The following is a 21570-nucleotide window of genomic DNA, read 5'->3' on the forward strand; positions in this document are numbered from 1 at the left end:
GCCATTGTTGTCAGGAAATTAGCTCTGAGGTGGTCACTGCTTCAAGAAATAAGGGGAAGATATTAAAAGATAAGTTCACATTTTTTTCAAGTGTCTTTTAATACAGTACTGACAAGCACGTAAGTGCATTGCAAGTGCTATTGGTCAATGTAAATGATCCCATGTTCATATTAGCCACAAAGAGATTCCTGCTTAAATAGGAAATAGACAACTTGTTTGCTTTAACTTATCATTATGAAGTAAATGTTTATTGCAGGATGTAATGGCTTTAAAATAATGACACCATTGGGGTTTAAATTGGTTCTCTATAAGCCTTGCTTTCATGATTCAGCTCTGTTAGCCACCTGATGCAATCTCCCAGAAAAATGAAGGCTCCATTTACGGAGGACGGAAAGTTCATCAACCATTGTGCAACCAAAACAGGAAGAGGATAGCGCTTTTGTTATGCCCAGTAGCAATTGGTAGCTATCCCTAGTTACCAAAGAGTATCAATGTCAGTTCTTTGCAATTACTGTAAGCTGTTTTGTTGAGTTGCCTCTGTTGTTGAGAAACAAATTTCAGGAACTAAAAAAAGGCGGAGAGAGATAATTTCTTCGCTTGTCTGATGATTTTGTCTTGTTACATTTCTGTGAATCCTTTGAAGTGGTTTTCTAAACCTGCCACTAAACTGATACTATGATGGCACAAGTTTCTCAAACCGGAAGCCTTGGCACCATGCAGCTGATTGGGGAGGCACTGCTCTTAGCAGCTCTGCTTCTTTTGAAACAAGATCCAGACGTCTAAAAGGCAGGATTTTCAACTGACCTGTTTAAAGAGAAACTGAAGATGTGGAAATAGCCTGATAGTTTAACCTTTCTGGTTGCATTCACATGCCCTGTTTGTGCTTTCCCTACATTTAATCTGACATGCTGCCATGGAGGTGGCTGATATACACAGATGCCCAGTCAGAGATGTGTCTAGGCCTTTCAGCCCAGTGGCTGCAGTTGAAACCATTGAGGAGCCAAAAAATAGGCTGAACAAAGACTTTTTAGCTGGCCAAAGAATGCTTATAGATGAACAGTGCCATTGAAAACAAATACTGCATGATTACTTCGAACAAGGTCGAGTTACAAAAATTGCACCTTGGTATGTGGACATCATACCAGCCTATCAGACAGGTTTCAAGTTTAGGCCATTTGGATTCCATTCCACATCTACTTCCCTTCATTATGACCCAGCCGCAAAGGAGCCAACAGCTATCCCATTATTATGGTATCAACATTGCTGATATTTTACAGGATAACTAAAAGAATTTCATCCTGGACAGCTCCAGTCTAATTCAAGCATTCCCTCTACAAGAAACTTCTCTACTCCCATAAACTGATGCCAAGGCATAACAGCATTTCATCAAGGTAAACTGGATTAAAAAATACCTTATTCTGAATGGTATCAGTCCAGAAGATCCTACGGAGATTATAATGGAAGTCCACTCCCACTGCAACCCCTCTGTTCTGTGAATAAACCAAAGTGCGCAGACTGTTGCCATGGATGTCACCTATTAGCAGGTCTCTGCCATTAGAAAATAGCAAGGAAGGGACTCCAGCTGCAGCGGAGACAAAACACAAGGTACAAAACACAATATAAATAAGTAATTTGACAATTTTCGATTAGAACCAGAGCCTAATTTGTGATAAAGGGACAGTTCCCCCCAAATTGAAATCATGTATTTTTCCTCTCACCTATAGTGCAATTTATCAGTCAAGATTGTTTTGGTGTGTGCTGCCGAATGTTGGAAATATCAGCCATAGAGATGTCTGCCTTCTGCCTGCAAGCTAGCATTACGCAACAGCCGAGGAGGACGCCATTGAAGTTTACATCTCACAGTATCACGAGCACGTGCCTCTTATCTATGAGAAGATGCACGCTTCCTTCTGTGCGATGATTTGGTTAGCTGGTGTAGTTCGGTAGAAACAAAATAGTTCCAGCATTAAACTGCTCACAACAAGGTCTGTGTATTATCTTGAGTAACCTGGTCATGATTTCTGAAAAGAAACATTGCTGTTAAGTTTTTTAAATGCATTTTTTGGTGCTTTGAGCTCCACAAGCAGAGTACCATCTAGTTCCATTATATTCAAGAGAAGAAAGAAATCTCTACAGTAGATATCTCCAACACTCTGCAACTCGCACCAGAACAAGCTAGACTGATAAATAGCACTACAGGAAAGAGGAAAAAATGCATTTTTGATTTTAGGGTGAAGTGTCTCTTTAAGCAGAACTCTATTTTGTAGTACCCATGCTTCACTAAAATATCAGTGGAAATTTACAGAATGTAGCACATCACTCAGATCCCTGACTCAGACTAATGAAGGTAAAGTACTTTCTAGCCACTATCATTACACACTCTTTTCAGTACAGCTAAAGGCAGAGAGGTCAGCCTCTTAGTCAACACTCTTTCTATGTTCCACAAAGCCAAGAGACTAGCTAAAACAACATTCGGTACGCAACAATGAACCAGAAAGAAGTGCAGACGCTCAGTAAAGCCGCCACAGTGGTTGGCAAACAGGAAAGGGGGCTATGCTAATGGGACCTCATTTAGACGGATCATTCATACACACTCACACATTCAAAATGTGAGCATACTGTATGTGAGAGAATGTATAGAAAAGATAGGAAACTGCACTCACTTGAGGCGTCAGCTCTGCAGTATCTGTGCTGCTCCAGAACGTAGCCCTCTCGACAGCTGCAGCGATGGGAGCCTATGCGGTCCTCACACAGCTGGTCACACACGCCCCACATCGAACAGTCGTCAAAGTCTTCAGCAAGAAATCAAAATCATAGCAGATGAGGATTAAAGACTGGTTTGTTTTGCTTGAGTCGAAACTCACTTTTATCTCATTTTGAGACAACAACATAAAACTCTATTGAGGTGTGAACCAACAAAACTTTCATATCCTTTCCCCTCATTTTTTTTTATTCAAGAGTTTGTGCTCTGTACTTCTGAGTCCAAACAAAAACAGCAAACTTTATGTGCATCTCTAGATCTTGCAAACCTGATTTGATTTGATTAGGCCCGGGCCAGAATGAGAATTGAGTGTCACACACATGAGAGTCTTATTTCAGTAAAGCTTTTTTTGTGTGCACTTCTGATATCCTGTGATTGAGTATCTCACTTGTTCCGAACTTAGTGAGGAAACTCAAACCACACAAAAAAAAAAAAACACACAAAAAGGTTTCCAGTGAATATCGCTGAAAAGTTTTAAGCACTAGCTACTGCTTATCTCATTTACTGAGCGAAAGTAGGAACTTTCTAATACATGAGTAAGTATTGGATATCCAATCTTAATAGTCCCTCCAGAATGCCACCACGACAACTGATGCAAATTCAACCAATCCTGTGTGAATTCTGCGCAACCTTGCAATTCTGTCCAATCACCTTTACTTTTTCATATATTTGACCTCTCATCCTAGTTTCCCATGAGTCACCATACCCCCTTTTTTGTTTCTGATTATGAAGACGCGAATTGGTTTGACATCAACATCTCACATTGACAGCACCAACAAAAATTACTGCTATAAACAGTGCAAGGCAGAAAATTTTGGTGGAGCACAAACACTAACTACTGCAAAATACACCCAGAGAGTGGCTGAAATGTGACAACAACAGAAACATCAAATCACCATGACCGTGGCTGTTGCACACAGCATCCACCAGCCTTTCTGGTGAGGCTACTTAAAACACCAAGAACAGTGCAAGTTTATTCTCACTTAAGCACACTGCCTTTGATTTGTAATAAATTATACAAAAAAAGCAAATATTTTTGCAAGTTTCATCTGCCCCCACAATTCAACTGCAAAAAGGCCTGCGAAATCTTGGAGGGATTGACTGATTACAAGAGAGAATCTCAATCATGAGCAAAGGTAATGTAAATTCAATAAAGGCTACATACCTATACATGAGCGACTATTGTTGCTGCTGACAATGTATCCAGAAGGGCAAGAACAGGTCCCACCATCAGGGGAAGCATGACAACGATGCTCACAGCTCAGAGAGGCACATCTCCAAATACCTGACCAATACAGAAACCACATTAGTGAATGAATATATTTCAGTAGCACAGTTTCTGTGATATAAAATGTCCCTTGTTGTGTTGGTACTAACTGCAGTTGCGCCCAGCAGTAGTGTTAGTTTCATCCTCTCCCTCCGGACAGTGAGCCGTCCCATCACACAGCTGATCCATGGGGATACACAGGCCAGAGGAAGGACACGGCCATTCTCCTGGGTAACACTCCCGCGCTACATTATCTGCAGACAAAACAAATTCGTCTGTGTGCAGGCTTAGAAAAGGGAAAACAAAATCAGTAAACAGGGAGAGATTTCCTGAAATTTGCCTCTTGGGAATTAAAACATATTTAGTGTATAAGGTACAGGCAGCCTTATCTCCACAAGAATGTGTTGCTGATCTTAAGAAAATTGTGACTAGGACTTTATTGTCAGGGAAATTACTGTCACTTTAAATCGATGCAGGGGAGTGGAGCTTTGAGGGGGTCACATGGGGGCTCAGAGGGCTTCTGCAGCCCATCCTCTAAAAACACACACTCTTCACAGCCGTGTGGAGGAATTCTAAAGCCCTTTGGGGGGCTGCATGATCTTGTGCCACAAAGAGGCATTTGAATAACACACTTAAAGGAGCACAGGCATAGCGTCTTGCTAGCCCGGACAAACCATGGAGACTGGAGATGAATCAGGTTTGCACAGAGAGCTTGAGTTGCTACCCATTCTAATAATGCTTAACCAGCCAAATGTTTTACATTGCTGGTCCTTACAGCAAAAAAAAAAAAAAAAAAAAAAAAAAAAAAAAAGAACAAGAGTCTTGTCAGCTTGTTTTCAACTGTTGTATCCATACCACAGCCTTTTTCGTCTGCATTGTCCTCACAGTCATCCTCTCCATCACAGACCCAGACTTGGTGGATGCAGCGGCCACTGGGGCAGGTGAAGTAGTTCCCTTTACATGTAGGATATGCTGCAAGTGAAGTGAACACAGAAAAGATCAGAGAGTTACAAGTAAATCTATCTGGGAGAGGATGCGAGTCATGTGGTTTGATTAAGAGAGAAGAGGCTACTTACTGCAGTTTAGCTCATCACTTCGGTCTCCACAGTCATCATCATGGTCACACACGTAGCGTTGAGGAACACACACCCCATTATGACATGGGAACAGGCCCGTGTTGCAGTGCTGTGCTAAAGAAAACACAACAGAGAAAAAACGGTGATGATGAGATGTTTATCTAACAATGGCTTCTACGTGAGCTGATAATCATTAAAATTGACTGGCTTCTTACTGCAGTTGGCCTCATCAGAGCCATCACGGCAGTCAAGTATCTGGTCACATCTCTGGGTGCGGTTGTAGCAGGCCCCATTAGCACACCTCAGCTGTGTGCACTCTGGGTAATCTGAAAGATTAAATCATCATCAGGGCAAAGCTATGCATTCAAATCAGCCTGACAACTGAGTTCCTTTTAGCTTTTAGACTGTGAAAAGCTCAGCGAATGGGAAGGATAAGAGATGAAAATTCAACGCCACCACCATAACAACAGCAGCCGCCACAGCATTCTTTATGCAATTGTGAGATTACCACAGTGTGTAGCGCTGTGAGTCTACCATGTCGGCACAATAATAGCATAGCAGCTGAACTTCAGCTTGACTAATCCACCAAGGAATCTGCAATCAACCTCTGACAACAAGAAGCATATTGTGGCCCATTCTGTCAGTCAGCGAGCCTCTTAATCTTAACAAATTGATTAAAATGCCACAGGAGCCTGAGATACAAAAAAAGGGAAACCACCCGGGAGAAGACTTACGGCAGTCTCTCTCATCAGACCCATCTGAGCAGTCGGCCAGACGGTCACATCGGTATTCTCCTGGGATACATGCCCCGTTACTACAGCTGAACTGGCCACTGGTGCACGTCCTTCCAGCTGAGGACAGATTGGAAAGCAGCATATAGATAGGTTTTATGTACGTAGCTCTTATGTGCACTTAAAATGATCTTCTTATGCTGTGGATAAAGGTACTGAAAAGGCATTCAATTCCTTAATTTACATAGACTTAAAGATCTTATTGTTCAAAATACATTTGGAATAATAACTTAGTATATTTTCCACAAAACATGTTTAAGTTCCTGAAGAATTGCTGATAATGTAAAGTGTACTCACGGCAGTGTTGCCTCTCATCTGAGCCATCCTCACAGTCCTCCTCATCATCACACACCCACACATCGGGGATACACTCGCCGTCACTTAAACACTGGAAGTGACTGTCATCACATGTTACCTGAGCTGTGGGAATACACACAAAACATTTCACTATTTATAACAATTGACTGTATTCCAGTAATGAAAAGCTACAGTACAGTACAGTAGTACAGTAGTTTAGTACAATTTTGAGCAGCACTATTTATTACTCTTGATTGTTTTGCTTTGAGCTGTGAGTCAGCCGTAGAGATGTTTGACTCCTCTCCAGTATACTCGAACTCGATGACACTCGGCTTGTGGTGCTCAAAGCACTAAAGAAATACATTTGAGACACTCAGCAGCAATGTCTCTTTCTAGAAACCATGACCCAGGTACTCTAAATAATCCACAGACCTTGTTGTGAGCAGTTTCATGTAGGAACTATTTTCTTTCTATTAAACAACGCCTGCCAACCGTATCACCGCGCAAACGAAAGCATGCATCTACACATGCAAGAGAAGCTCATGCCCCTGACAGCACGTGTGAAACAGTAATGGCGTCCTTCTTGGCTGAGCTGTAACATTAGCTAGCTCAGTGGTGCTGGGTGAGCTAGCATGCACGCCTCCTTCTGCGGGTGTAATTCACTTGGCGGGTGTAATTCGGTAGAAAGAAGTTAGTTCACACATGAATCTGCTCACAACAAGGTCTGTGGATCACCTTGAGTAAGTGGATCATGTTTTCTGGATCATTGTCGTGGATCCTGGATCATTTTTTTTAACAAGTAGAGTGCCATCTAGTTCCATTATATTTGAGAAAAGGCAGACAACTCTACACCTTATATCTCCAGTGCTCATCAACTCACACCAAAACAATCTAAAAACAGCACTACAGGTAAGAGGAAAACTATGTATTTTTGATTTTAGGGTGAACTGTTTATTTAAGATTGTACTTACAAAACATAAAATTGACTTCTTAAATGTACTAGACTCAATATTATAGATTAAACTACAGAGGAGTACTTTTGCTTTCAATACTTAAGTTATATTTTGCTGTTAATACTTCTGGATTTAAAAATTTGAAACTTTTCTTCCACCACTGCAGTAATTCAGGTTGGAATGACGCATACAACAAGCATTTCACTTAATATCCGAACCCTCTCAGGTGCCATGTTGGCCTGAAGTGTGATATAATGAGTAACTCACGGCAGTCGTGTTCATCAGAGTCATCCACGCAATCTGATGTGCCGTCACAGTGCCAGTCACCTGGTATACATCGTCCTGTCCCACAGCGGAACTGCCCCAACTCACATCCTAAACACAATTCAAATTTGACATAATTAAGTGTTTGATTTCAAGCTTGTCCTCATATGCTATTAGAACTTTTATCCACAGTTATTCATCAATGTTTTTTCTAATTTTTGTTGATTACATTTTTGTTTTATTATTATTTAATTATGTCCATAACTTCGTCATTCTGGTCACAAAAAGGATAACTGCTACAATCTTAAATACTTTATATTGAACAAACACATGGTGTAAGGGGGTAGGGATGCCTTCCACTGATGAAACATGTTGTTAACAGCATTGACAAGCCTTGGAGACAAGCGTGCCAGCCATCCGCCCCCCCGACAGTTACACAATCTTCACCGCTCTCATCCCGAGCCTCCTTTTGATGTTCTCACTGAGTGGCATCTGTAGAGATAAGGTACCACCACTATACCTTCCCTGACGTTTTCCAGGAGAGATTGATTCAGGCAGCATAGTTCAGTGGCAGAGCACTCCATCAGACCCGTCCAAATAGGAATGTGCAATTCTGATTGTCTCTCTGACAGCCTGATTTATGGTGCATGCTGTTCCTGTCTGAAACGTAATTGGAATAAATAGTGGTACTGGGTGGTACCGCAACCATTTCAACCCAAATTCTTCATGAGGAGAGCTGTGAGGTGGTGATTGGTGGTGCTCGCTTGGGGTTGGTGGTCTATCTCTGTCCTATCTTATCCAGCGTTTTGGAAACACTCTTCCTTCTTAATCAAATAGTTTCCTCTGCTTGCAAAATATTGGGTTTAAGCCTTTCAATTTCACTATAATGGCTTTGAGTTACTAGTTATAAGGAACTGTAGATACGTGATGTGACAAAAAATATTAATTCCCTACAAGTCTGCAGCCTACTGGCTTGACAAATGCTATGTGAGTAAGAAGGGTTTATTGTATTTAGAGTCAGATGTTTATCATCTCCTTAATGTAATGTTCTCTTTTAAGGATGGATCACTTCCACAACAGTTGTGGGGTTACTGCCGGTGCCTCTGCACTAAAAGCCTTGCATATGCTCCATCAAGAAATCTTGTCTCAAATTATTCAGGCAGTAAAACACCAAATATCTTTATGACCAACCCAACTAAACAAGCTGCATATTTAACTCCTTCAGCAGCAACCCAGGGGGCAAACCTTTTTTCCTGCTCAGTTTACTAATGATAAAATTGCTTACAATCTGCTCAAAGGGAGCCTTTGTTGCAAGGCAGTGACCCCAGACGTTTCAGCATCATCTGTAGCATTGCAGCATGGTTCGCATACAGTGAAACAACTGCTAGGAGATGCACTCTATTTAGCAAAATTGCAATACGTAGATTCAGAAAACAGAACTAAAATTGTGTTATTAAACTGAACAAATACATAACAATAAAGTATTTTTTAAAATCTGCAAATTAAATGAATGAACAAATGCTTTCAAACTCTGCTTTGGAAAAGTTCAAGATGTGTATAGCTGCCATACATTCAGATCTACTGTAGGTTTATAACTTTAAACCACGTGTGCCAGGGAGAAACTAGAGGCTGGAGGCTTTAAAATGCAGCCAGTGTTTCCTGACAGTATTACTTCTGGGAAAGGTGACAGATACACTGAAGCTGAACCTTTCAACGGCACTATCTTGTGCAAGGGTTCTTCTTACATTCTGAAAAGAACGTCTTCTTTGTAACTTTTCCTTAATCCTCAAATTTCTACGTCTTCAACCTGACAGAGTCGCAATTTCACTACGTCAATCAATATTGGAGAAGATAAAAGCCTGGGTGAATGGTGCAAATCTATTAGGGGGTACTTCATCCACAAAATGACCATTTGTAACTCAAACAGTTGTGCAACGTGACCTTGAATTCATCAAGAACACTTTTTCTCGGATGCTTTCGTGAAAAAGTGCAAACATACTGATTTATTGATTGATCGGGGAACACGTTTAACAACAAAACTATATCAAATCATCTGTTCACAAACTTTGACACAACTCGTGCAGTGTAATCTAAGTCTCATTTATCCAGTTGTATGCTCAGTACTTCCCAAACACTAAAACCTTACTATTTAAAACTGAACTGAAAGCAAAACTTGTGTTCTCTTCAAAGCCAGACTCCGATACTAAACTTTTTTAGCAAAAATGCATGAGTCTGGGAAGTACTGAGCATTCGACTGGATAAATGAGACTCTGATTATACTGCACGAGTTGTGTGAGAGATTGTAAACGGATGTTTTGATATAGTTTCGTTGTTAAACGTGGTCCCCGATCGATCAATGACTGAATATGTTTGGAGTTTACCAAAGAGGCATGTGAGAAAAACAAAGTTCTCGCCAGGAATTCAAGGTAACACAGGACAACTGATGTAGAAATAGTCATTTTGTGGGTGAAGTACTCCTTTAAGAATGTTTAATCTGGGTCTGATGATCAGTGTTTTCTATAAGCTTTTTGTTTGAGTGTTTTCGTGTAATTTAATGTTTTCCCTTTCCTTCTCTCTAGCCTTGTCTTTCCTAATTAGCAACTTAAACCCACAGCAGGAGAGAGCACCGCACTATCCATGCAGGAAGATAAGGACGTCCTACTATTGCCCAACAAAGAAGAGTAGTAGAGGAATTTTCATTAGAATGAAGCCCCCCATACGCCTTAAACCCCACTGTGAAATTACAATGGCACAAAAGAGGTGCCAGCAGGGATGCAAACTCATAACTGGAAGTGTCACCCTAAAAAAGTACTCATCAGGAAGGAGAGTACAGTAATAAGGGTTACTTCCTGCGATATGGTAACACAAAAGTGTAACATGAGCTGCCCTTTCATGGCCACCCATTAAGAAAACACCTGTCCACTACCACTGAAACATCTCTTTCTGGTCACATGGGGTGCCTGAAAGATGTCTTCAAGCTTTCATCAATACCATCTTGTTTTGGCACAGTCCTCTGCACTCACTGAATGCGTGTGGAGAAAAGTGGAGAAAACGGCTGCTGGCAGCATGAAACGCTGGACCCATCCATGCTGTCAGAGCGAAGTGCTGCTGCCTATTTCATATGGAAATCAATGCAGCAGAATGCAGTCAATTGCCAAACAAGTGACTTTGGCTCTTAGTGCTACACACAAAACGGTGAAAAACCGAGGGGCTTTGGCAGTGGCATGGGAGCAAAAGGGAGGAATAAATAGAGTGTGGAATAAAGCCTTAGTCTGGTAAGAAGTGAGGAATACTCAACATGATTTTTGGTACGTGCCCTGACAAAAGCATGAGTGGAAAGAATCATAAAGTAAGTTGTCACAACGTAATGAGACAGCCACTGTGAACAACTTATTTTTTCTCTGTACAGTGAGTCACAGCTCACCAACAGTTTACTGGAGGCTAGACTCCATGCTCGGTGTCTGTAACCTAGACTGAGGGAGCTGCAGGAAAAGAAAGGATTTGCTCTCCATTTGTGCCAACTGTGTTCCTGTTTCTAACGCGGTGTAACTGTTGCACAAGGATTTAGGCTCCTACACCGGAAAGAAGCCGGCATGTGTGAGGTTTAACGTGCACGTGCAGGCCAAGTCTGTGCCTTGAAAAGTTTGAACACAACAGAGGAAATTTTTACAGTCATTTACAGAGTCAAACTAAGAACAGGTGAGATCAAATCAAGACAGCCTAGCTCTTCACCTGACCTCAATACTACCATACAATTACATTACAAGCATGTCTGTTTTCATTATCCTGGTTGTGAAATCAAAACTTAATCAATAACACCATTAAAGCTCTTACTGTGCACTTAATATGTTGTTAGGATTTCACCGGCTAATGATTAACGGGGATAATGACTCAATTTAGTGAAAAAAACATGTCTGGAGCAGCAAAAACGGCAGAGGATGGTTAACAAACCAGCACCGTGAAATTCCTTCACACTGTCACATTAGCCATTAATGCCAGTGTAAGCATTAGGCAGCAGTATCAAACACATGGGCTGGATAATGTTTTACAGAAGATCGCAGAAGAAACAACTATCAAACTAAAGGATTTCTGTGGAGATTAGAGGCCAGAACGTATCCTGCCCCCTCGTAATAAAACTGCTTAAATAAACTATTACTAATCTTCCTGAGTATCAAGTCAGATTCACACACTACTAGATAGCCTTCAGGAAGCATTTGATACTGAATACAACATGAAATAGTAATTCAGGGTAAAGCTAAATGACTCATTGCATTTTATTAAAACAGTCTACATCACTGTTAATCACAGCAAATCCGAGCTAATGATCAATGTGAGCATGCTGACAAAGTCTTTTGAGAGTCAACGGTTTCGGTCAAGTCATCGCCCACTTTGTTCACCTCAGTTGTCATCTGCAAATGTCAGCCACAAGAGCTGCGACTGCTGCAATTCAAAGGAAATGCCAAGAGAATATTTTAAATGCTACAGCCTCACTGTCAACACTGTTAGGTTGTCTCTCTGGCAGGGACAGTCCACCTTTTCTGTTTTTGTGAGTGTCTGTTAGCCTGTAGGGAAACAGGTTCAGGATATTGTATATTAAATAGAAATAAATAAAGAGCTGCAGCCATGGCCTTACACTTGGTACAGTTTTTACTTAACTCCAAACTGCCCCTTAGGTAGAAATGGTTCCATTCTGCAGCAGCTGCAGTGTAATTAGTTGCTTGATTCACACTAAGGAGCTTACATACTAAGGGTTGAGCAAAAAGAAAGCAGATTACAATTTGAGAAGTAGGATCTAGCTGGGCTACAAACACAAGAGACAAACACAAGACTGTCATGCATAAAGAGCTGCGTCTGGGCATTTTGTCCGTCTCTTGTCTTAACATTAGAAAGTGAAGTGCTTCCTCGAACTGGAATCAAGTTTGAGTTAGTGGTGTGCAGCGTAAAATCTGCTCCACTCAATGAGATTTGTACCAGTAGCTCTCAGTCCTCACAGATTGTCTGTAAGTCACATGCTCTTTTCTGTTACCTAGCAACAGTAAAGCTCAGGCAAAAGTTCCTCAAGAGAACTTCCAATCTGTCTGAGGAAGGCTTTGTGCTCAACCTTTAAAGTAATACTATGTGGTAAAACATTTAGCTCCAGAGCCAGAATAACATTACCTAGTGGCCACATCAAAATAACTGGAGGTGACTGTGTAGATCCATTATAACAGAGGATATTCCCATGTGTTTAGTTGATTTTACCTTTTTAATTCCCTTAGGAAATGTACTTTTACTCACTGGATTGCTACTGTGATGTTGTGTCCTATAAATGAATAAATAAAAAAGCAACAACTCAATTTTCCTGCACAGTAACGGGTTTGTTTTGATGAGCAACAAGTGCACTCAGTGAGTCACTAGTAGCACAACAACTCAGCAGGTCCTCAATGAATCACTCAACTGACAGCCTGTGTGCACGGGAGGAAAAAATCTAAGGTAAAATTAAAAAAAAAAATCCATCACACTACTTACCGTCAGAGTGGCACCATCTAACACAGTATAAGAAGACGAGGAAGAGTTGAAGTAGCAGTGCTCTCCACATTCTGGCTGGTCCGTCCAGCTCCGCTGTGCAGATGGAGGAGCTGTAGGGACTGGGGCTGGGATGCTGTTGCTTTCTTCTGTCTGTCTTTCTTGGCCCGCTAGTTGATGAAAAGGGGCGTGCACAAAGGCCAGGACAGCCGCTCCCCCAAGCCAGCCTCGGCCCTCCAGATAAATCCCTCTGGCCCTGGAATCTGCATAATGCCATGCAGGTCCGACTTGTCCCGAGTGCCAGTGATTTTTCACTCACAGCGGGCTATCAGCACTGTTTATTTGCTCTGCACTTGGGAATTAGGAAGGTGCACACGGGCGTTCGGGAGGAAATAATGATGGGAGTATTTAATAAGTTGAAAAACTTAATTTTAGCAGGGGCGTTTCAAGGGTTTGAGGACAATGGGGGCTTAGCCCAGACCTCTGCTGGGGGGTTTTCTTGTTTTTTTCCTTCCTCTTTTTTTTTTAAATGAATAAACTCTATTTTTATGCTCATTAATGCACCCTGGACCCAATTTTACTCTTATTTTTTCCAGATTGATTAGGAATTGTGGTGTTGAAATATTAGTAGTTGTTAGTATTGACTACAGAGTACAGAGTATCATTAAAATTTAGAGAAGTTTGAGGTAATTGTTTTTTCTTACAAAAATCAAGTTCATTTATTGTTGATGTGTTCAATGTCTTTTATATTGTATGCCCTGTTTTCTTTTTCTTTTTACGAACACTATTTTGATGCTTTTTAATGCACCCTGGCCCCCTTATTCACCCTTAAAAACTGTTATCTTTTTTTTAATTTTCAAGATTAATTAAGAATTGTGGTGTTAAAATATTAGTAGTTGTTATTGGCTATATACAGAATACAGAATGTCATTAAAATGTAGAGAAGTTTGAGGTAATTGTTTGTTGTTTTTTGTTACTAATAAAAATCATGTTAAATTCATTTATTGTTGATGTGTTCAAAGTCTTTTGTATTGTGTGCCCTGTTTTCTTTTTTGTGTCTTTTTTGTGCTGTTTTTGGTTTGCTTTCTTGCACTTTGTTGTATTTTAGGTAGACTTGTGGAACATCTTGGCTAAGGGACTACAGATATAAAATAGCCTTTTGGCTAATTCTGGCATTTTTCTACCATGTATTTTTTATTAAACTAAACTAAAACTTAAGTATTTCCATTTTATGATACTTTAGTCATTAATATCTCAGAGGGAAATATTGTATGTTTTACTCCATTACATTTTTTATGGTAACTTTAAAGACATCAGTGTTACAAAAAATAATCAACATAAATTTTGATGATTAAACTACCCACCAGTGTAAAGAATTTAAAGAGGCTCCACCTCTACCACCTGCAACATTAAAGCGATCACCGGTGCATCTTTCTTGCGTATGTAATTACACAAAATGTGCTGTCTGAATGATAAAGAGGACCCAAAACAATTTTTGATCCACAATATATCTCTTTAAAAGACTTTAATGCATGAATGGAATGACAGATTATCAGATGCCAGGCTTTTATTTAGCATATTCTTATTTAAACCTATATATTTAGATCTGGAGCTATCAATGAAACATCTGGGGGCCTCTGACCCCATGGCCTGACAAGGAAACTGAATATTAGGGTGTTCTGAAGGCCTAAACAAGGCAGGTAAACCCAGTGTCTGTGGTTCCAGTTTCACCAAGGACCCTTGCCCAAGAGATTGCGGGTCATGGTAATGGTATTGTACACACTATACCAGTGTAAAAGGAGGTTAACATGCCTTAAGTTTCCATAAATTCATTATCGGATACCATGGGCACATTTAAGGTCTTGTAACATTAGGACTTCACAAGTGACTTCTTAATGAAATAATAAAGAAGCTAGCTGGACGGCACTGCCACATTTTAGACATTGAAAGTGACAATAAAAAAAACACTGCCACAGAAAATAAAGTAACGTTAGCTGACTACAAAATTGCTAAAAGTTAAACAGGATTCAAGCAACATAAGAAATGTACAGGTTCTTCCACCATGGTTTTAAAACTGGTCCTCACCGTCACAGCGCTAACGGCTGATCAGAAGCCCAACGCCGCCATCTTGTGGCCAAGCTGCCGCTGGTACAGTTACCGTTAAATCACAGGAGATGGTTGCCATTAGCAACCGGGTAACTGAAACTTACTAAAAGGTTAGCTGTCAAACGTAAAACAAAAGGAAGACACACTTTCTTTAGTTGTACTCATCATGGCAACTCCACAGAGAAATGCAGAAAACTTCATGAAGGTGGAGGGCAACACGACAGAGGTACGTATGTAGAAGTTATCAGTAATGACAACAATAAATCTGTGGGGTCAACCGTTGGTTACTCTCAAACTACCAAGTAGTTAGCTAACGTGCTAGTTAGCATCTCTTGAATAGACTTAAAACTTTATGTAAAGCCATCTAACAGTAAATTCAAGGAAACTCTAAAAGGTTATGTCAAGGGGTTTTGAGAGGCATTACTGAATTTCTGACTTTAATGCATACGTTAAGAATAAGGTGAAGTAGTTGGAATATTTTGAGAAGTGGGAATGGGTAACGTTAGCCCATAATTAGTCTGAATATGACTGAAAAGTTGAATCATAGCAATCATGTAAAAAGATATTAAATATTATAATTTTCTTTTAAAAGCTCACAAACTGATTTGCTGGGTTGAATAACACCAATGATGTTTAAAAAATGTGGAATAATTTAAGGTTTGTTGAGAAGCTTACACTACACTGAATTGTTGGCTTAATAAGAATGAGGTGTAGTAATAAGAATAGTTTAAAAAGGGTAATTAGTATGAATGTCACTGAAAACCTATAATATAGCCTACAAAATATGTTGAACTGAATCGCTGGTTTCAAAAGCTGAATAATACCCTACCCATAATGTATTAAAGATGTGGAACATGGTAAGGTTTGATTTGAGTTTCTAGCCAAGGATGTTTCTTTCTAAGTATGAATAAATGGAAAAGACATGAAAAATGCTTTTACAATGACTGAAAATGTCTTTAAGTCTTGTGCATGTGTCTATGTGTTTCAAACTGTACTTTATAGCTGATGTAAATTACGAAATTGTGTAAAATGTTACCATGGTGAGTGAGTCTTGGGTCAGAGTCAGGTTAATAGAGATTAAGCTTCTAAAGTTGCCTTGCTTAAGTTGTGGAACATTACAGGAAAATATTATGCTTCTTTCTCCACTACCTTTATTTGACAAGCTTTATTTTAAATACAAAACTTGTTATGAGCATACAAAGTTAAATATAGCAAATGTAGTTTAAAATAAAACTACTGAAGTTTGTAGAAAGCAGAAAAGTTATCAAATTTGCACCAGTTTCACCAACTCAAAGAATCTCTAACTTAATACCAATTCAATGATATATGAAATTGTACCAATAATGGAAAGAGAATTATGACAATGCGGTTTTATCAGTTTGACTATCCAAACTAAAGCCCGATCAGTTAATTGACTTGGCAAACATATTAGCCAACATTAGTTTATTGTAGATGTATTGGCAATGTATGTCTTCTTATAAGTAACAAGAAATGGCAAACAGCATCATCATTACATAGTTTGTCTACCAGAGAGCACTTAAAGTTTATTTTTCAAGTGTAAAATGTCTCCTTCAGTTCATGTCTTGATCCCAGTTCTCTCTACTGATATATCATCTTAAATATTGAAATCAGTATCAGCCTTAGGAACCTACTATCAGTCAGGCCCTTGTGCGAACAAAGACTACTTCCCCAAGCTGCCAAAAGTGCCTGTGTATAATGTTCTAACACAGCTTTTTCCTTTATTCCCAGCATGTGGATGGTATTTGGAAGTCACTGGAGAAATTTCTAAACGTTTCTGGGGATGATGCAACAGAGACAGGGGTGCTGCAGTCCAGGATAGATGAACAGTCAAATCTGATCTGCATGCTGAAACAGAGAGCAGATGAGGTGCTTCTTCGAAGTCAAGCCCTTCAGAAAATCAATACGGAGCTAGAGGACCGAGTAACAAACTGCCAGAAAGAACTGGACGACGAAAGAAAGAAAGCAGAGCTACTGGAGAAGAGATTTATGGATTTAGCTGCCAACAATCAAGCAATTATTGCTTTCATGGACGAGTACAAAAATCAGAATGCCCAGTTAAAGCTGGAAAACGAACAGCTGCAGTCAGAAAATGACACGCTCTTCTCCCAAAAATTACAAGATAAAGAAATATTTGTTCAAAAACTGATGCAAGACATCAAACAGCTGACAGAGAAATACACAAACAAGGAAAAGGAATATCGGTAAAAGGAAGAACTACTCTCAGTTATCAATAGTGCTGGATGGTCAATTTGTTGGTTGAGAAAATTAATCAACAGCAATTTTGATAGCGTTTTCTTTTTATGAGTAATTTACCCTGTAAAACTGTCAAACATCCTCTGGTTTCAGCTTTTATAATGTGAGTATTTTCGGTTTTAGCTTTTATTCTCAACTCAATATCTTTGCTGTATTTTACATTGATCTTTAAAGGGAGAAATTAGCTGGATGCCAGTCAAAATTCCTGGAACAAACAACCCAGCATCAAGCCAAGAACACATTGCTACTTAATCAATTGCATGAAGCTCAACAACAACAAAAAGATGCTGCAGAGATGTGCAACGGTAGGTAATCAACATGTTATGATTCTTTAAAGTTTTACAAAGTTCAAGCATGTATAAACTTGTGACTTTCTTTCCACAATCAGACCTTAAGTTGAAGCTACAAAGGGCTGAAGAAGAGCATGCTTTGAAGGAAACCAACATGCGAGAAAGCATTTCAAGCCTCATCCAGGAGAAGGACAAGTTATTGTGTCTGTCTATGGAAAGAGGGAAAGTAATACAGGTAATTGAAAAGGGTATTTGTTCTCTTCATTGAATTAAATGTTCTGCACAGATGAACCAATTTACTTCATGTACATACACATTGCTCTTAAATACAGGAGAAACAAGAGGAAATCCAGCAACTGGAGATGAAATGGAAAAAAGACAAAAAAGCCCGGGCTAAAGCAGAGGACAGGTAAACTGTGCATCAACAACACAATAGCACTTTAAGAAAAATTCTGAAGGATAACAAGTGTAGTCCCTGACTATATTTGTTGCTGACCTTACTTCAGGTTTGAAAAGGAAGCAGAAGCTGTCAATGCAGACGTCAAGGTGAAGTCTCTCCAGTCTGCTCTTGATGAATCCACAACAAAATATGGGAAGCTGAAAAAGGTTTGCTGAAAACTGCAATATTGAAAAGTGTGATTGACAGTGGCCCATATAGGCAAGAGAACGTGCTCAACATATCTGCCATTATTTTACAGGATTTTGAAGCCTTCAAAGAACACAGCACCAACCTCCTTATTCAAGAAAGGGAGTTAAATAAGAAGCTTCGACACATGATTGGCTAATTTTAAGCATTATGTAAGTGTTATGTTCTCTTACCAATGTTTTTATTAAAACAAAGCATGTCGCTAAGAATGTAAGAATTCACAGTCCCAGAAAAATTGAACTACAACACAACATACTTAGCATGACATGTTAGAAGTTCCTTAAATAGAAATTACACTGTACATATGTTAATCTCATAAAAACCTTAAGAATGCTCCTCTGCCAGTTTCTGAGCCTTTTGGATTACTTCTTCAATGGGGCCCACCATGTAGAAAGCTTGCTCAGGCAGGGCATCATATTCACCTGGAAGAGAGAAAAGAATAACCATAACCATCAAACATACATTACATTAAATCCCATTTATAAATGTTTTAACCTTTGCGCAGCACTCTACCTCCTAGAATGCTCTTGAATCCTTTGATTGTTTCCTTAAGAGGCAAAAGCTTTTCCATGAGACCAGTAAAGACTTCTGCTACCTGGACAAGCTGTGACAAGAAATGCTGGATCTTACAAACGCATACTACAGTCGGCTTATCTATTCCCAGGATAGCAATGATGTCCTGCTATGATCTGCAGTTCTAAAAAAGCACAAGCTTGCCTGGAGAATCTTCTGCACGTCACAAGCAACATCGTAGTGTTCAGACCCAATAATGTTGGGGTCCATGATGCAGGAGGTAGAATCCAGAGGGTCCACAGCAGGATAAATACCAAGCTCAGCAATAGCACAGGACACCACACTTGTTGCATCTGAGTAAAAGTTGTGGCAGGAGCAGGGTCAGTTAAGGCATCATAGGTATTTAAATAGCCTGTAACAAAATGAGAAAAGTGAGTATGAATAATCAAGTGCTGATGTGTGATTAGCATCCTGTGTCGTCTCACTTGGTCGTAGTAATTCTCTCCTGCACTGTCCCCACGTCAGCGGCCAAGCTGGGCTGGTAACCAACAGCAGAGGGGATACAACCCAACAGGGCAGACATCTAAAGGACAATGACACAAATATTCAGACGCAAGATGTGTTTACATGACAAGTGTTATTTTGTTGATGACATCTACAAATAATTATTAATGAAAGTCTGTTTGGGATTGTGTACCTCTGATCCAGCCTGGGTGACCCATGGGATGTTGAAAGAAAAGTACATCCTGTGCCTCCTGATCATGGAAGTATTCAGCAATAAGAAGACCGATGAGAGCAACTCTGGCAACCTATAGGCACATTAATTTGACTGTACACCAGCACCACCTGAGAAGATGAAGACTGGAGTCACCAGGGGAGTTTAGCATAAGTTCACACTGAGTAGGTCAATGTGAATTCATCAAAACAACGTTACATGCTGTGGTGAAGTACCGGAGTCAAAAACAATAAATTGTCTTATTAAATAAATGCAACTCACACCTTTGAGGTGATGTCCTTCATGTGATGACACCAGACTCGATCATTTCATGGTACAAGTAATTTCCCTCACAGGTTCGCTCTACCGCTCCAGCAAATACAGAATAACCACCTTGAGCCTTGGCCACATTGATGATCAGCTCCATAACCAACACAGTCCTGCCAACACCAACATCGCCAAACAAACCAGAAGGTATTCGGCACGCACAACAATCAATCATCATGATTATGTATGAAAATGTGAGTGCAGACAAAAATAATCGAGAGCATGAAGTACCACACCTGCTACAGTTTCTCTTCATCTTATACAATCAGGTGCGGTCTACTTTTTTCACCATTTTAGTTCATTTTTAGTAACTCATTTTACTTATCTTACTCCTATTGTTACTCTATTAGGTACTAGTTTTACTTTTGTTCCTTGAAAACACTTCTTATCTTGTATAATTTGTATATTTTGCCAGATATTTAATACATTATTGTATCTAAACTGAGCCCAGTGAGTAATCCTGACCCCAGGAACCCACCCACCTCCAGCAGCAGCCTGGTTTAATGGCCAGCACGTTGAGAATAGGAGGCAGGCCTTGATCAAACTGGACATCCACTACAGCACTAATCACAGCCACTAACCAGTTGCTGGCCAGTGCTGCCTGAGCAGCTGGGGCAGCGTAAGGACAATGACAGAAAAAGGACCAATAATGGCAACATGTTAAAAGTGTCTTAACATATGACAGCAGCAACTCCAACTGAAAAAATCAAAACATCTCACTGAGACCAAACACTAGTATGAACATGATACATCAAATCAACAACACAAATAAAAAAATCATAAAATATATCTACACATTTTGGTGCTTCAGGATAATACTACTACTGCCCATGTGTTATTGCCACTGAAACTTGCAGGACAGGCTGAAAACTTAAAGCAGGCAGTAACTTGTACTGAATTCCCTGGATGGTCATTGCTTGGAAACAATGCACCAGGTCAGGAGCTACAATGTCTACTTTCAGTAGCAATATGACCAAATAACTACTTCTGTCTTATAGCTGCTTCCACTGAATATAAATCCCTGTTGATTACAAATGAATAGAGACACTTTGTGGTCAATTTGAGGCCTGACCCACTGAGCATGCGTTAAAAGTCAAGCCAAAGGACACACAACGCTGACAGTCGGTCCATGTTTGAAAGGTGTATTCAGTATTCCGCATGTCTCCCACTGAAGGTCGATCACAGGCTTAGAAGTCTGCAGCGCCGTCCTGCAGCACGCAACTAAGTTTAAATGACTGAAGATGGATGTACACAGCTATATCCCGAGCAATCTTGAACTGCTAAACCCATGCAAAGTGTGAACATGCGTGGTCCGCCGTGTTGTTGTCCTCTTGTTCACCGAAAGAGGGCAGCACACAGCCGTCTAGTAGGATTTCCTCCGCTGCCCTAATGCTGCATTTTGATACTGCAGCAGTGTTTATTTCATGAAAGATTTACATGACCATGAATGTGGTAAGTAAAACCCCCAGTCACTCAAAATAAAATAATAAAATAAATAAAATAAAATAATAAAGTAAGTAATGAACGTAAAATACAGTGGATTTCATAACCTGTATATTCAGCACCTCTGTTACAGAGGGCCAGAGTGTGCAGTTGCTGTGTTCCTTTAACCCCTCTCTCATGCAATATCGTCACAAAACTGCTCACAATGCATAATTAACATAGTTTAATGATCAGACTTCATGTGAAGGTTGTAATGATGGAAAATAGCACATTGCTAAAACATTCAAGAAACTAAAAAGTAGGTTATCTTTAAAGCATATCATTAGAGCTTGGTAACCGTGT

The 21570-nt window shown here is 39.9% G+C and overlaps 2 protein-coding genes and 1 pseudogene across 2 annotated transcripts in view; 1 reads left to right on the forward strand and 2 right to left on the reverse strand.

The window, feature by feature from the left end:
- lrp2a (low density lipoprotein receptor-related protein 2a) overlaps positions 1–13206 on the reverse strand; it is a 56998-nt gene extending 43792 nt beyond the window's left edge. The window contains exons 1-11 of the mRNA XM_078174498.1: positions 12918–13206; positions 7413–7520; positions 6193–6315; positions 5839–5955; positions 5320–5430; positions 5105–5218; positions 4884–5000; positions 4139–4282; positions 3927–4046; positions 2664–2792; positions 1413–1582 (exon numbers count right to left, since the gene is read on the reverse strand). Of these exons, the coding sequence (XP_078030624.1) occupies positions 1413–1582; positions 2664–2792; positions 3927–4046; positions 4139–4282; positions 4884–5000; positions 5105–5218; positions 5320–5430; positions 5839–5955; positions 6193–6315; positions 7413–7520; positions 12918–13191 (1527 nt within the window). The 5' untranslated portion in view covers positions 13192–13206. The remainder of the gene's footprint in view (positions 1–1412; positions 1583–2663; positions 2793–3926; positions 4047–4138; positions 4283–4883; positions 5001–5104; positions 5219–5319; positions 5431–5838; positions 5956–6192; positions 6316–7412; positions 7521–12917) is intronic.
- Positions 13207–15113: 1907 nt separating this feature from the next.
- Positions 15114–19844, forward strand: LOC117251782 (coiled-coil domain-containing protein 89). The gene is made up of 8 exons (XM_033618319.2): positions 15114–15246; positions 16770–17242; positions 17469–17599; positions 17683–17819; positions 17917–17993; positions 18091–18190; positions 18283–18382; positions 19452–19844. The coding sequence occupies exons 1-7, from the start codon at positions 15187–15189 to the stop codon at positions 18367–18369; spliced, it is 1065 nt and encodes a 354-aa protein (XP_033474210.1). The 5' UTR covers positions 15114–15186; the 3' UTR covers positions 18370–18382; positions 19452–19844.
- LOC117250887 (ATP synthase F(1) complex catalytic subunit beta, mitochondrial-like) lies at positions 18400–19960 on the reverse strand (annotated as a pseudogene).
- Positions 19961–21570: the final 1610 nt, after the last annotated feature.

This window comes from Epinephelus lanceolatus, chromosome 14 (assembly GCF_041903045.1).
Source record: "Epinephelus lanceolatus isolate andai-2023 chromosome 14, ASM4190304v1, whole genome shotgun sequence".
NCBI lineage: Eukaryota > Metazoa > Chordata > Actinopteri > Perciformes > Serranidae > Epinephelus > Epinephelus lanceolatus.